General features: G+C 37.2%; 1 protein-coding gene and 1 long non-coding RNA gene across 2 annotated transcripts in view; both read left to right on the top strand.

Moving 5' to 3' along the window:
* The window catches only part of LOC106091543 (proton-associated sugar transporter A), a 103,499-nt gene that overhangs the window by 82,042 nt on the left and 3,838 nt on the right, over nt 1-17,619 (top strand). Inside the window, exon 6 of the mRNA XM_059363490.1 lies at nt 3,415-3,860. Coding sequence (XP_059219473.1) covers nt 3,415-3,860 — 446 coding nt within the window. The remainder of the gene's footprint in view (nt 1-3,414; nt 3,861-17,619) is intronic.
* LOC131995214 (uncharacterized) lies at nt 352-1,766 on the top strand. The gene is made up of 3 exons (XR_009397269.1): nt 352-419; nt 750-994; nt 1,053-1,766. It is a non-coding gene; the product is annotated as an uncharacterized LOC131995214 (long non-coding RNA).

Below are 17,619 nucleotides of genomic sequence, written 5' to 3'. Positions count from 1 at the left end.
GAAAAGATGTTATTGAAATTTATCGAAATCTTTCTTTTGGAAAAATAATTTCGAGGATGCCCAAGACTGAGCAACATTTTGCCGTTAGACAATATTTTATTGAAAGTTTGCCTTTAGGAAAAAAATCTTTCAAATTCTATGCTTACACATAGAAAAAAAATTCATTTTCTGATATTTCATTCTGTTTTTGTTTCTATTTGGGACAGAAAGCATAATAAAAAAATATAGTGTCGCAAAATGCATTGAGCAGGCACAAAAAAATTTTATTGAAATTTTGACTTCATAAAATAATTTCAAGATAGTCTGGGCAAAAGTTTGTCTTTAGAAAATTTTTCACTGAAATATAGTCTTGAGAAAATAATCATTAAAATGTAGTCTTTAGAAAACATTTTATTGAAATATTGTCTTTGGGAAAAATAGTAATGAAATTTTGTCTAAAAGAAAATAATTTAATTGGGGGGCCCGGCCCGGGCTGAAGAGAAAGAAACAAAACGCTGAATTATTAAAATATTGTCTTTAGAAAACATTGTGATGAAATGTTGTCTTTAAAAATATTACGCTGAAATTTTATCTTTAGAAAAAATTTCTTTCAAATTTGTTAAGAAAAAATTTCATTAAAATTGTTCACTTAAAAAAAATAATTTTAAGCTGGTCCTGGTCTGATCAAAATTCTGTCTGCAGAATATTATAGATATAAAATTTTGTGTTTAATATAGTTAGTATAAATAAAATGTTTTTTTTTTCTATAGGGGGTGGGGGCCGAGCCCCCCATATAAACCGATCTCCCGATTTGATTTTTTGAGCCCTTACAAGCCGCAATTTTTGTCCGATTGCTGAAATTTTCCATGTAGTGTTCTGTTGTGACTTCCAACAACTGTGCCAAGTACGGTCCGAATTAGTCTAAAACCTGATATAGCTCCCATATAAACCGACTCTCGATCATCCTTGTTCGGTTCGTAGAAGTGTTAATTTTTGCTGGATTGATAGAAGTTTGGTATGTAGAATGAAATTATGTCCTTTAACTTAATTTATTTTGTATGAATTTTTTGCAGAAGCCATGGTTCCCAAGATTCCGCTTTTACTTGTTTCTTTCAATATCGGGTTGAAAGTTAAAGCCCGCAAGAAATGGCAATTGTATACTGCAAGTTTTTTTAACATTTCATTAGGAAACAGGGGCAAACATCTCACAAACAAATTATTGAATTTTATTATCAAAATGCGTGCTCTGTTAAGAAAGTTCAGAAAGTTAATGAAAGTTCGAAGCTCATTTTTGTCTCAATGGGTACATAAATAAGCAGAATTGCCAGGAAAAGTCACAGTTTGGTGGAGGTTTATGGGCTGGTGGCATCATTGGGCCGTACTTCTTGAAAGATAAGGCGAATCGTAACATACCTGTGCATGATGAGCGCTAACGTGAGATGGTATCTAATTTTTTTTTTGCCCAAAATGCAAGAGTTTGTCTTTCATGATATGTGGCTTCAACAAGGCGGTGCCACATGCGACACAGCAAGCGTAACAATGGACTTATTGAATGTCGAGTTCGGTGAAAATTTTATTTCACGTTCGGAACCGACCAATTGGCCTCCTATATTTACAACTAGTTGACCCGGGCCCGCTCCGCTGCGCTTTCTTTTACTTTATATGGAACAAAAGTTTCCTTGGAATATTTATTTTCGACAATTAAAGATGTTTTAGTGAAATACCATGCTACGAAAATAGTATATTGCTTGACTAACAGCTTAACAATATAAGTGCTTTTATCTGAATCCCATATGATATTTATTGGTCTACGAATTTAAGTTAGGATGTAAGGTGTACTCCATTCTTAAAATACTTCATTTCAGCCCGATATTCTCATGATGTCTGATTTAATGGTATTTTTGGGGGAGAGGTGGTCCCCCAGATACTTGAGCCTGAAAAAATATCAGCATCGTGCTCTTCTCTCAAATACCGTTTATTTAAGCCCTATATTGCCATTGGCTTAAGAGGAGTTTACAGGATGAGGCGTCGCCGTAACACATGGTCCCAAAATAGATTATCAAATTCGTTTTCTAATCTCAAATACCTTTCATTTGAGCCACATATTGACATGTTCGAAAAATGTTTTCCCTTTGATGGTGTTTTGGGGTGATGCCCTAAATATATGGTCCTACATTTGGATATCAAATCCGTATTCTACTCCCAAATACCTTTATTTGAGCCCCATATTGCGATGGTCACTAAAAAATTGATGTTTGTGGGGTATTTTGGGAAAGGGGTAGACCCCAGAAAATTGGTCCCGAAAATGGGTATCAATTCTTGCTCTAACCCCAATACCTTTCATTTAAGCTCCACATTGACATGGTGGGTAAATATGCTCGATTTAGGGGTGTTTGGCGATTGGGGTGGTCCCCCAAATACTAAGCCCGGAAAATATATCAACAATGTAATCTATTCTCATACAATATATCCATATCATTTATTTGAACCCCATTTTGCCATTGGCCTCAAAATGGGATATCAAATTCGTTTTCTAATCTCATTTAAACTCCTTATTTTAAAACTCAGCAAATATGTCCGGTTTGGGGTATTCGCCCTAGAAACTATGAATATTTAGTTCCACTTTAAGACCCAAATTGCCTTGGTAAGCAAATACGTCCTATTTGGGGGTTGTTATGACAATGGGACGTCCGGTAGACAGTTTGCCCCTAATGTTGATATCAGATCCGTGGTCTATTGCCACATACCTTTAATTTGAGCCCCATATTTCCATAGTCGGCAAACATGACCGGCTTGGGGGGTGTTTTGGAGGATGAGCGGCCACTCAGTGAGTTGGCCTTGAAAATATATATCGGATTCGTGTTCTACTCTGAAAACCCTCTTATTTGAGCCTCGTATTGCAATAGTCAACAAATACTTCCTATTTGGGTGTTGTTGTGGGGGTGGGGTGACCCATAGCCACTTTTCCCGAATATTGATATCAAATTCGTGCTTTACTCCCAAATACCTTTCATTTGAGCCCCATGTTGTTATGGTCGTAAATTTGTCCCCTTTAGGGGATGTTTTTGGTGAGAGGCGGTCCCCGTTCGTTTTTTTTTTATAGATTTTTTGTGTCTTTAAATTATTTTTGTTTTCGCGATTTGCAAATAGTCCTAGAGAATTCAAATTGGCAGATATCCTACAAAATGAATATTGTCTCTAACTTTAGAATTTTTGCTTATCGAAGTTCTTCCTAAAACTTATTTTTTTATTGAGAATACACCTATATGTTGACTTAGAAAGCGAGTACCTGCTGACAACCAATTTATACTTTCGGTTGTTTAAATTTGAAAATAATTTATTGCAGGAAAATTTACAATTTTTTAACAAACGATGCAATTTTCTGTGTGTATGAGTAGAAAAATCTACCACTAAGTTTTTTTTTCTCCTTTTTAGTTTGAAAATCCACAACCAACTGTCCCAGAGCAATCCGATTACTTCGGTGATGAAACAGACAATAATGCCGTTGGTGAAACCTCGTTTATTAATTCTGACAGCACACAACCCCCCCTGTACACAACTGAAAACCAAACTGCTGAAGCCGAACAGGCAGTAGAAACACTGTCCCACTACTTATTATCTATTGTATACATGCCTCACTCCATGCGTATGGTCTGTTTGACAAATCTCTTTTGCTGGATGGCACATGTCTGCTACTCATTGTATTTCACGGACTTTGTGGGCGAGGCCGTTTTTAAAGGGGACCCAAAGGCTTTGGAAGGATCAAAGTCGCAAATTTTATACGAAGAAGGCGTCCGGTTTGGTTGTTGGGGAATGGCTATGTATTCGCTGTCATGTGCTTGTTATTCACTAGTTATAGAGAAACTCATACAGCGATTCAAGTAAGTACAATACATACTTTACATAAAAACAAGTAAAAGCGTGCTAAGTTCGGCCGGGCCGAACCTTATATACCCTCCACCATGGATCGCATTTGTCGAGTTCTTTTCCCGGCATCTCTTCTTAGGCAAAAAAGGATATAAGAAAAGAGTTGCCCTGCTATTAAAACGATATCAAGATATGGTCCGGTTCGGACCACAATTAAATTATATGTTGGAGACCTGTGTAAAATTTCAGCCAATTCGTATAAGAATTGCGCCCATTGGGGCTCACGAAGTAAAATAGAGAGAATGATTTATATGGGATCTGTATAAATATGGGATCTGTATCTATAGACCGAATAAGACCATAATAAACACGTTTGTTGATGGTCATGAGAGGATCCGTCGTACAATATTTCAGGCATATCATAATATAATAATTGCGACCTCTAGGGGTCAAGAAGTCAAGATCCCAGATCGGTTTATATGGCAGCTATATCAGGTTATGAACCGATTTGAACCTTATTTGACACAGTTGTTGAAAGTAAAAATAAAATACGTCATGCAAAATTTCAGCCAAATCGGATAGGAATAGCGCCCTCTAAAAGCTCAAGAAGTCAAATCCCCAGATCTGTTTATATAACAGCTATATAAGGTTATGGACCGATTTCAACCATACTTGGCACAGTTGTTGGATATCATAACGAAATACTCCGTGCAAAAATTCATTCAAATCGGATAAGAATTGTGATCTCTAGAGGCTCAAGAAGTCAAGACCCAAGATCGGTTTATATGGCAGCTATATCAGGTTATGGACCGATTTAAACCATACTTGGCACAGTTGTTGGATATAATAACAAAACACGTCGTGCAAAATTTCATTTCAATCGCATAAGAATTGCGCACTCTAGAGGCTCAAGAATTCAAGACCCAAGATCGGTTTATATGGCAGCTATATAAGGTTATGGACCGATTTAAACCATACTTGGCACAGTTGTTGGATATAATAACAAAACACGTCGTGCAAAATTTCATTTCAATCGGATAAGAATTGCGCACTCTAGAGGCTCAAGAAGTCAAGACCCAAGATCGGTTTATATGGCAGCTATATCAGGTTATGGACCGATTTGAACCATACTTGGCACAGTTGTTCAATATAATAACAAAACATGTCGTGCAAAATTTCATTCTGATCGGATAAGAATTGCGCACGCTAGAGGCTCAAGAAGTCAAGACCCAAGATCGGTTTATATGGCAGCTATATCAGGTTATGGACCGATTTGAACTATACTTGGCGCAGTTGTTGGATATCATAACGAAACACGTCGTGCAAAGTTTCATTCCAATCGGATAAGAATTGCGCACTCTAGAGGCTCAAGAAGTCAAGACCCAAGATCGGTTTATATGGCAGCTATATCAAAACATGGACCGATATGGCCCATTTACAATACCAACCGACCTACACTAATAAGAAGTATTTGTGCAAAATTTCAAGCGGCTAGCTTTACTCCTTCGGAAGTTAGCGTGCTTTCGACAGACAGACGGACGGACGAAAGGACGGACGGACGGACGGACGGACGGACGGACGGACGGACGGACGGACAGACGGACGGACATGGCTAGATCGACATAAAATGTTACGACGATCAAGAATATATATACTTTATGGGGTCTCAGACGAATATTTCGAGTAGTTACAAACAGAATGACGAAATTAGTATACCCCCCATCTTATGGTGGAGGGTATAAAAATGAATGCGTAAAGCACCGAAAAGTGTATTGTGTAAATGGTTCCATTTTCAATGAAACTTAGATTAAAAAAACATAAAAATTTGTCAATTAATTTAATTGGAACTAAAAATGTATTCAATCATAAAATTGATCATAACCATATTTTGGAGTAAATTTTTCAATTAAAAATTTAATTGAAAATTGGCTCACATTTATTAGAAAAACTAATTGGCCTTATTTTATCTTTAATTAGACAATTGATTGGAAATTTGACCATTTGTAAGAAAAGATTGATAGTATACCGATCGACTCAATATCACTTTCTGATTCGATTTAGCTATGTCCGTCTGTCCATGTTAATTTGTGTACAAACTACAGGTCGCAGTTTTCATCTGATCGTCTTTGGTCTCTCTTTGATCTCAAATTGGTACAGGCATTTTTTTCGGCCTAGAGACGAAGCCTTTTGAAATTGAAAAAAATAGGTTCAGATTTAGATATAGCTCCCATATATATGTTCGTCCAATTTGCAGTAATAATGCAATAAAATAGTCATTTGCCAGCCGATTCGGTCGAAATTTGGCAGGAAGGATTTTCTCTAGACATTACTGGTGCATTTCATAAAAATTGGTTTAGATTTAGATATAGCTTTCATATATATATATATATATATATATATATATATATATATATATATATATATATATATATATATATATATATATATATATATATATATATATATTTATATATATATATATATATATATATATATATATATATATATATATTTATATATATATATATATATTTATATATATATATATATATATATATATATATATATGCTAGAGCCACTGCAAGCGCATTACCAATATTCCCAAAATTTTGTGCAACGCTTTCCGCGACGACTTCCACAATATCCATAAAGTTTGGTCGAAATAGGTTCAGATTTAAATATAGCTCCCATATATTGGGTTGCCTAAAAAGTAATTGCGGATTTTTAAAAAGAAAGTAAATGCATTTTTATTAAAACTAAGAATGAACTTTAATCAAATATATAATTGCCGTTTTGTTCGATAACCTTTTGCCATCTTCCTGGCAAATTTAGTATTCCACGCTCATAGAACTTCTGGCCTTTATCTGCAAAAAACTGAACCAAGTGCGATTTTATAGCCTCATCATTGCCGAAAGTTTTACCATTTAAGGAGTTCTGCAAAGATCGAAATAAATGGTAGTCTGATGGTGCAAGGTCAGGGCTATATGGTGGATGCATCAAAAGTTCCCAGCCAAGCTCACTCAGTTTTTGGCGAGTGACCAAAGATGTGTGCGGTCTAGCGTTGTCCTGGTGGAATATGACACCTTTACGATTGACCAATTCTGGTCGCTTCTCCTTGATGGCTGTATTCAATTCGTTTGGTTCCTTGGCAGCAGCTCAAAATATACCACACCCTTCCAATCCCACCAAACAGACAGCATAACCTCTTTTGGTGGATATCAGCCTTTGAAGTGGTTTGAGCTGGTTCACCATGCTTGGACCATGATCGTTTCGACTAACGTGGTTGTAAACAATCCATTTTTCATCTCCAGTTATGATTCGTTTTAAAAACGGATCGAATTCATTGCGTTTAAGGCGCATATCACAAGCGTTGATTCGGTTTGTTAAATGAATTTCTTTCAATACACGTGGCACCCATATTAAAATTGACGCCAAACAAACAAATGTAAACAAAATTTCGCGCACTCTTTTTCTAAAGCAAGCTAAAAGTAACAGCTGATAACTGACAGAAGAAAGAATGCAATTACAGAGTCACAAGCCGTTGAAAAAATTTGTCACCGCCGACTATATTACTACTATATTACCGACAATTACTTTTTGGGCAACCCAATATTTGCAACTTATTGCAAACATGTAAAACTTACTAAAATCGCGCCGAACCAAATTAGATTAAAATGGGCTAACTAATTTTAATCAAATTTTTTACTTTATTTTATGCTCACCATTTTTCTGCGTGTACCAGGTTTCCTATCGTCGCCTCGATTATATCACGATGGTGCGATCTGATCGTATCCTCTATCCATTCTCCCATTGCCTTTAGTCTCATAGCCGCAGCAGCTGCCGCACACTTTTCCCAGTTTTATTCGCTTCCCAAGAAATCGGGATATATTATTCAATCCCGGGAACTCCCACTCCTCTTGCAAAATGATTATTATACCCTATGTCCCAGTTAAATAATTTTCAAAATGAAAGATTTTCTTTGCATTTAGTTTGCAGAGCTTATCAAATCGATGGTTGAATGCATGTTGTAATCAAATTTTAATTTAGAAAGAGAAGCATCAAGCGAGCCCAAATTATTACAACAAAAGGCGTAGTAGCGATAAAAACAACAATTGGTAAAGTGAAACTTGGTTCGTAAACCAACCACCACTTTACTCGTATTAGGTATTCTAATCGAATCATTTTGTTTATAAGATCCTAAAATATGCCCTTGGTCAATTTCACTTATCCATCCGTTCGAACGAATTAAACTATCCGCTTGAAATTTCGCGCAGGTTATTTTTATTCATGTAGTGTTAGGACAATTTAAGTTATAATGGCAGTCTTAAATCAGATTCACTACCTCAATTTTTGGCCATTGTTATATAACAAATCAAAGATTCTGGTCAGAGTCCAACCTACAACCCCGCATTGGTGATCCGAACTCGATATCAACTCAGCTTCCGGGGCGCTTCTCTCTTATAAGCCTTAACTTTTATCCGATTGGCTGAAATTTAGTATACAAAGTACACTATGCCCTCTAATACCTACACTGGATAATGTCTCGATAAGTCCAATACTACATAGGCATAGTCCCCATATAAACCGAATACCTTTTTGACATCTTGAGCCCCAAGAGGCTTAAATTCTTACTAGATTTGGTTACAGTCTTCTATTATATAAAAATGAAATTGTTGCGCCTCGTTTGTTTGTCTGTTCCGTATAGACTCAAAAACGGCTCAACCGATTTTCATGGAATTTTCACAGATGGTAGAGCTCCCGGCGAAAATATGGAACTACATTTTTTGATATCCGAAGGGGAGGCGGACGGACAGGACATATTTACCGGTTGGGACAATATGGGTATCAAATGAAAGCTGTTTGGAAGTTGAGTACACATCTGTTATAAGATTTTGGTCCAAGGTGTCTACGGGGCTTCACAAAATGGGTATAAAATTAAAGTTCCTTGAGAGTTACCTACGAATCTGATGTACAAATTTGTAATAAGCTTCAAATTTTTACTGAAGCTTGTTACTAGTTGTACGTACCGGATTGACTCGATGGATTCCTTCATCGGCAAGGGCTACCGCCTCAGTGTACAACACACTGCTACAACAACAACAACTATTAATTGTATAGGCTTGTCAGTATGAATTCTATCACGTTGTAAGAACTAGTTTAATATAAACAATTTTTAGTTGGCGCGGAGTGAAAAAAGGAATATACGGTCCTCTAAATGTGTAAATGCACTTTTGTAACATTTTTAATAGCAGCTTGTAAAAGATATACTCCCTTAAAAAACAGTCAACATTTTTTGTTATGAGTTTTTTCATGGTGTCAAATGAATACAATAACCCTAATTTAATATTTTGTACTCGTAATAGGATCTCAGCAAAGTAGATATTAAATTATTGCCAAAAAATGAGTGAGTATGTGTGTATCTATCCAGCAAACCAAATGTCGGATGTCCGACACGTCTGAACAATTTCGGAACAATCTTCGTACCGATTTCTGTCCAACATGTCTAAGGGATATTTTCGCTCACTTTTCTACATTAAAAGAGATATTTTTATTATGATTTAATTTTGTTTGGCTAATCATATTTCCCTCTTGCTTGTCTTGTGCGTTTTTCAAGCTATCTTTGTCCCTGATGGTAAGTTCTTTCCCTTAATGTTTTTAGGATTGGCATGTCTCTTTTTGTGTAACATTTTTTTATTTATTGTACCAGATAAATATTAGGTAAGATTAGGTTGAAAAGAGGGTGCGGATATTAATCCGCCCCATGCCACTATGGACATACCCTAAGCCAGTAATCGGTTTGTTGTGCGCTCTAAAAATTAAAAAGTAACCTTGAAAAAGAAAGTTTTATATTAGGAACTCCGTGCTACCTACAAAAATCCTTAATTAATCCATACCACTCCGCTAAGTTGGTTTATGTCTGGTGTTATGTCCCCACCTAAGTACCGGTGTCTTTTAGCCGCGTGAGCCGGGCAATGGCATAAGAAATGCTCTAACGTCTCATCATCTTCCCCACATGCCCTACACATTCTATCACTTGCCGCACCTATTCTCGTAGTCCCATTTGTTCCGTTATGATACCAAAAGCTATACTGACCTCCTCCTTACTTCCTTTCAGTGATAGCCTCGTCCTCCCACGATCGCATAGGATTTTCGCCGTCCTATCGACTGTTTCGCTGTTCCACAGTCGCCCACGGCCTTAACTCGGACTGCGTCGACCCAAAAGGCTTCGGGTTAACCAAGTTCATTGCCAATCGTTTGCCCTTTCATTCGCCCTTGCTCCGTTATGGCCCGCCACCCAAACGATGCGGATTGTGCCATCCTCAGAGAAGGCGTTAATCTCCTTCTTACACTGCAAGACTGTTCGTGATCTTACCGTCCCGGTATTGCCCTTACGGCAATTTTACTGTCCATAAAGAAGTTTACACTCCACGACCTCGCTTAGCACGACACCAGCTTATGCATTCCGTGATCGCCCGCATCTCCGCCTGCAGGACGGTATTATGGTCAGGCAGTCTAAAACAGATCTCAGTCCTTCGTTCTGAATGTAGACCCCCAGGCCCACTCTGACCTCCAGCTTTGATCCATCCGTATCACATGATCATCCAGATGGAAATACTAGAGTTCCTCAAGTGTCGTCTCAGGTATCTCAATCCATTGTTCTCATGTTGCACTTTTTCTCCATAGCAGTCAACCAAACTACTGAGGTGAATGTAAGTATTGGTCTAATCACGCTCCTGTAGACCCAGTGAACTATCCTTGGATTCAGGCCCTGTTTCGAGCCTATGGCCTGTCTACATAATTCCCATCATCTGTGAGCCATCTCAGTACGCTCCTGAGTGAGACACTTCCCAATAAGTTTCCTACCCAAGATCACTCTTAAGTATTTGACCTTGTCAAACATCGAGACCGTTTTATTGAGAGAACGTGGTGCGTTAAATTGGTCCGCATTCGTCTTCCCCGTGAAAGGGCATATTTCAGTCTTCTCTGGGTTATCATTGAGACCCCTGGGTCTAGCACAGTCAAATGCCATAAGCAAGACCCTTTCCACCCTTCTGCATAACTGGTTCGGATCCTTACCCCTAAGATGTATTATAACATCATCTGCATAGCAGATCCCATCGGCTGCATAGCAAATCCCACTCAGTCAGCATCCGTAATAGGTTACCCACAATTTATCCACCTGTTGCTTAGCGGATGGTTTATCCACTTCTCCACCCGGTCTACAATAAGTTCGATGATTTCCAGTAAAAAGTAAGTAAGGCTTAAAGGTCTGTAGGTCTTTGATGTCACATAACTTGTCTTTCCAGGCTTGGATATAAATACCACCCTGGTCTCCTGCCAGACTTGCGGAGTATATGGAAGTCCTAGGCACGCTGTGAAAATAGTTGCCAGATGAGGCGCCAGTTAGTCGACCTCCGTTTGTAGTAACGCCGGAAATATTTCATCAGGTCCTGGTGACTTAAATGGTTTGAAGCTCTTCAAGGATTCCTTCACCATAAATTCCGTTATGATAACCCTTCAATCATCCTCATTATTTAAAGATTCCAGTATCTCCGTGAGACCCTTCGTATCCCGTGGAAAATGCGTTTTCATCAAAAGCTTCAACATGTCCTCCGTTGTCTCCGCTCTCAGTCCCACGTCGTCTACGTTTCAGTACATGGGTTTTTGAGAGAAAGTTTTTCATCTTGGCGGCGATATTAAAGCTATCGACCTGTTCGCAGAAAAGCTTCCAGGAGGCACGATTTGCCGCTCTGGTAATCTTTTTGTTTTCCTTGAGCCGTGTGTAGTACACATCCCAGTACTAACATTATTATCATGTCGTTAGTATTCAAGAACTCTGCCGAGGTTTGGCCGCGCTTATTAATGTTAGTACTACCATACGAAATGTGGTGAGAGTTCGCATCGCACCCTATTAGTACCTTTTTTTTCCTGTCTGTTTTGCTTTCCTCACCAACCGTTGCAGCTCCGAAGTGGGTGGCGGTGTCGAAGAGTCAAAAGGCAGATAAAGTGATGGCAGGTATGTTCCACCTGTCAGGTATGCTCCCTATCTCACTGTTGCATCCGACGTCAACAACTCTGGGGAAAATATATCATTTAAATTTATATGAAAAATAACGCAGGGCCTCGGTTCAGTCCAGAAACTTTGTTCCAGATCGCCAATGGCTCCTGAATGAAGGCAATATGAATCTTGCCCTTGCTCATTTTCTCCATCAGAGCGTGTGTAGCTGTCTCGCTCCGTTGGAGGTTTATCTAGATGACCTCAATCAGTGATCCTCCATTAACTGGGATTCTTGAGAGTGGGTGATGGTCTCACCGTCCGTTCCGTTCTTTAAGCTGCATTGACTTTCTAGTCACTGCACTGCCTGCTGTTTCAGTAAAAGGTTCTTTGCGTATCCAAATCTTGAGAAAGTCGGTAATGGTACCACCATCGGGTCTGTGTTCGTTAGGTTGCATTGAGTCTTCCGTCCCTTCACTATCTGATGTTCCAATATTAGGATTTTTGCCTATCTTCTATCGTCTTCCAATTCGTGAGTAAATGAGCTTCTTGGGAATAGGTTATGGTCTCATCGTCCGCTCCCTTTTCTTTAGGTTGCATTGTATTTTCCGTCACTGCACTACCTGATGTTTTAATATAAGGATCTTTGTCTATCCGAAACTTGAGAAAGCCGGTAATGGTTCCATGTCCGCTTTCACGGTTTGCTTGGAAACACCACCTTCACTAAAAGGCTGGGGACGAACTGTGCATCCCTCCGGCTTATCGATCTCTTCCTCATTTGTTAGTCTGACGACTGGTTGTGCGCTTGAAGCAATACTCTCGACTACAGGTGCCAAGGCACCCACATCTATAGGAGGGGAGGACAATATGCTACGGTCTGATGCCACCACTGCAGGGTCTTTGGACCTTTTGATCCTACTCCTGAAAGGCTTTAAACTTTTTCGTAATATGTACTTATTCCGAGATACGGGTTTTTTTCTTCGAGAAGCGAAATGAAATCACGTCCGCTCTACTCAACTGTTACATTTTTAGCAAAAAAAATCAAAATGTTGAGGTTTTCGGAAATTTTAGATTCTGAAGCAAATAACTTTTAACAGAAAGTAACAAATTGCACAATTTTTTTTCAATACTCGTAGATTTTTATAACCCCTCAAACGGTTTACAAATAGTTTCAAAATTTCAGAAATACCGACGGTTCTTGAAAAAAATTTAAAAAAAAAAATCGTTGTAAGTCCAATGTTTAAACTTTTAAGAGCTTTCGGTTGAATCTTTAAAAAAAGAATCAATCCGATCGGTCCATAACTGACTGTTTGGGAAGCAATACAAAATTTGACATACTGGAGGTGACCAACTTTCAAGACCCATGGATAAGCCTCTGAACCCAGTAGGGTCCCGAAATTGTGCATAATTGCTACACATTGACTTTGTGAAGTTTCGTGTATCCAAGATTTTTGGATTTGGCAACACTGTGCAATAGCATAGCAAAGAACTTGCTGTTGTCGAAACACTTCGACTGGCATAGTGGTTCGTAATTTCTGATACGCCTTGTATCTTCTTCAACACCTTTTGTCAAATTGAATACATACCCAACGACTATTGACTCAATAGTCGCTGGGTATGTAGAGCACCATAATCAATTGGTTAAAGGTGTGGATGAAGAAACATGGCGTATCAGAAATAATGATCTACCATGCCAGTCAAAGTGTTTTGTCAACAACACACACTTGCCGAACTTTAATAAGTTCTTTGCTGTGCCATTCTCTGAATAAAAAGCATTGAATATGATCTCCAGCTAGAATAAACAAAACAAAAGAGCGCTGTGTAAACAAAAGAGCTCAAGTAAAAGGTCTATAGGAGTAGAGTACGAATATTACACTTAAAATTAGAACAAGGGTACACAGAATAAATATAGACGTAAATTTGACCGATTAAACATGGTATTGACTTACTTATAACAACTTTTCAAACAAGTTGTTAATTGCTTTAATAATTTTTGACATAGAAATTGCAGCGAAGCTATTATTTTTTTATGTTTTATTGTAATCATTTTTGCAAACATTTTTAGCTGTTTAACAGTGTAAATTTCATTATCTTCGTTTTCCTTTTGTTTTTACGTTAGTCAACAATCACTTCCATTACTTACAGACCAAGAGGAAACGTGAAACGAGAACCAGTTTTGAGCTGTTTGTAAAAGCGATACTCATCCCTGCAAGAAGTTTGGGGTATAATTACCCCTATTAACATAAATTACCGATCATATCACCAGCAATTTTAGTCCATTGCGAGGTTGCTTTGGAATATTTTTTTGCAGAATAAACCGTTGAAATCACCGGTATAAATGTCTCTCGATTGAGGATATTCAATTTTTCATAACAGAAAAAGAAAAAAATGCAAATTTTTAGTTAGTTTTACACATCTGTAATTACTGGCAAATAGTTCACTAACGTGGGTTTGGCAAGTCATTTTACTTAACCAAGTTTCTTCTCAACAAGTTAAATAATTCTATAGCAAACAACGTTTTTATTTACCCAATATAAACATATTGTTATGTTGAGTTCAATGCTTCTTATAAACCTATAACCTATAATACCAAACATAGCTTTAATGCAATTACAAAGGTGCTTTTTAAACACGTTGTTGTCAGTCATACATTAATCACATGAATATCATAATACAAGAACGTTTGATTTGTGACTTCACTTTGTATAGAATAAATAGATCCACTTTAGAAACTCTACATAAAATGCCTTAGAAGCCTTTAAAGCTTTATTACTGACACAAATTTTTATTTAAAAAGGAAAATTCGCGTTTTACATTTTCCTCTATTCGCCTGGGCTGTGCAGTTATGCATCATTCGCATGTGCCGCCGACAAAAAGGCGTCAGCAACACACACACAGGTAACAGCTGCAAACCATTCCCGTGATGCATAACGCTCAGTGTGATGTACGCATTTTCCAAGAAAGGTCGTGGAAAATTTTCCAAAGCCATTGAAAACTAAATGTGTGTATGTTTTTATTTTAATAGTTAATATATACGAAATTTATATTCGTAACGTGTAAATTTAAAATATATTGATAAAATTAAACAAAGGATTAATATGAGCATAAATAATACATCAACAACTAAATGAATCACTTCATGCGCATTGGTTTAATCTGAACGGAATAGAAGCCGAAATGTTGCCTAAATGTTGTTCAGATGTATTACCACACACTTATTATTTTGGATATTTTATTTCATCAACAGAATAAGTGAATTGTGTTGATTTCAGTTAAAAATATCTTTCACGATTGTTCACCATATGCACTGAGTAAAGCATAATTTAGTTTAATTTATAAAACGTTGAACCATAACGAAGTTCATTTGATGTAATTATATTTTAAATCTACATTAACTAAAAACGAATAAAAGTGTCTTAAGCGCTATGTTTAAGTTTATTCGAAAGAAGTTTATTTTAACTCACGTGGGGCGCCCCGGTAGCCGAGTCGGTAGCGTGCTTGGATTACCAGTGCAGGGGTCGTGGGTTCGATTCCCGCCAGAAGCCTTGGTATCACAATAGACTTTAAATTGTCTAAGTAAGTCTGCAATGGACTGCCACTCTTACCTAAACTTACCTAACTCAACCATTGAGTCACCTTTTTTTGAGTGTATCAAATCATGTACTTCAACTCATCATTTAAGTTTTATTCAATAAAACCAACAATTGTTAATTTGTACGGCATTTTACAGTGTTTCATTTAAAAAGGTAAAAATTTCCCTCCACTCAGAAAAATAGGGCGCATAAAATAAAGTAAAACACTTATTATACAATAATATAATAAAAAAAGTTTGGCAAATTTTAATCTAATTTGGTTAAAGTTACATATATTAAAACAAAGAAAAAAATCAAATTTTTAGTAAGTTTTACCCATCAGGTAATTAGTGGCAAATAGTTCAATTTGAATAAATATCCGTTCAAAATAGTTTCACTATATCAGGTTATGGACCGATTTGAATCATACTTTGCACAGTTGTTGAAAGTCATAACGAAATTGTTCTTTTGAAGTTCACTGTCAAAAACCAGTTAATTCAAGTAATGTAAGCTCAGGTTCTTTCACACAATAGCAGTTTGATTCGTGCCATATACTATCTTATAATGTTTCAAATCTACAAAGTTGTCTCAATTCTGGTAATTTTGTAACTTTTTTAAATAATTTTGATGTTTTCCTTTTATTTGAAACACATGTAACTGCAAATAAACGATCAAACTTTTCGTCATACCTCAAAAACTACTACCTACACTGGGTGGACGCAATTAAAATGAATAGATTTGGTAGAGCAAGTGGAGGAGGCCTCTATGGATTCAAAAAAGAGTTAAAAATCTCACTCAAAGCTAACTTTATAACGTCATACTCTTATCCATTTCTATCTTTAAATATTTGCGGTAACACAGTCTATTTAATTCCCATCTACATAAACTGTACTAGCTGGAAGCATGAGGCTGAAAAATTTGACTCCTTTTTATTGGATCTTGGCCCAACAAACTTTTGCCTAATGGGAGATATGAATGCCAGAATTGGCAACGTCCAGATTTTAGACAACAACATGATTCGTGGTATTTCTCATATTAATTCCGTTAGAAAGTCCAAAGATATAACTACAAACTCTCGTGGGAAACAACTATTGAACATTGTTGAGAACATTGGCGGTATTATATTAAATGGTAGGATAGATGGCGACGTTGAGGGAGAATACAGTTTCTGCGGTGTAATGGGTAACTCTGTTATTGATTACTGTATCTGTTCCACTACTTTCATTCATTATGTCGAGAAACTTGTGATTCCCCCTAAACCATATTCTGACCACATGCCTTTGTGCCTTCAAATCAGAATTCCTAGGCTAATGGGCAGTGGAGGCGATAACAACATTCAACACCGTCTTTATTGGAAAGGAATATATAAAGCACAGTATGTACGAAAACTTAATTCCATGCTACTTGATCTAGGTCAAATAAATAGTTTACCTGTTGATGTTATGGTCGAGAGCATTTCTCGGGCAATTAGACAGGCTCATATCCACAGGAGGAATAGAAAATTTTTTGAACCTAGGCAAAGATGGTTTGATTGGTCTTGCTTCCGTGCACGGTCTGTTATGTACAGAAGGCTAAAATTGTACAAAAGAATGAATACGGAGAACAATAGGAGGCTCTATTACTCATCAAGGAAAAGTTTTCGAAGGCTGTGTAGTGAAAAGAAGTTGGAATATTTTAACAACAACTTGATGAGGTTAGACGAAGTAAAGTGTAGCAAGGAATGGTGGGAACTATCTAAATCATTAAGTACCAGTTCGAACAGCATGAAAGGAAACATTGATGCAAATGAGTTCAAACGATATTTCAGCTCGCTTTTGGATAAGTCTGGTCAATCCCAGGAAATTAGTTGGTGCATGCCGTTTTTCGTAGACCCGTTCTTAGATTCCCCTATTGAATATTATGAATTATATAATGTTATAAGGAAGTTGAAACCGAATAAGTCCCCAGGGCAGGATGGTATCCCTTATGAGTTCTACAGACATGCTCCCAGATGTTTCCTTCAAAAACTGTTATACGTTTTCAATCAAATCTTCCTTAAGGGAGACATACCAATCACATTCACTGAATCCATTCTGATTCCATTACACAAAAAAGGGGATGTAAACGTACCAAGCAACTACAGAGGCTTATCGCTTATTGACTCGGTTTGTAAAATTTTCAACTCTATTCTTTTGAATAGGATAACGAATTGGTTGTCAATGAATA

This window comes from Stomoxys calcitrans, chromosome 2 (genome assembly GCF_963082655.1).
Source record: "Stomoxys calcitrans chromosome 2, idStoCalc2.1, whole genome shotgun sequence".
Classification (NCBI taxonomy): Eukaryota; Metazoa; Arthropoda; class Insecta; order Diptera; family Muscidae; genus Stomoxys; species Stomoxys calcitrans.
The sequence above is the reverse complement of the archived record's forward strand: the minus strand, read 5'-3'. Positions and strand labels throughout refer to the sequence as shown.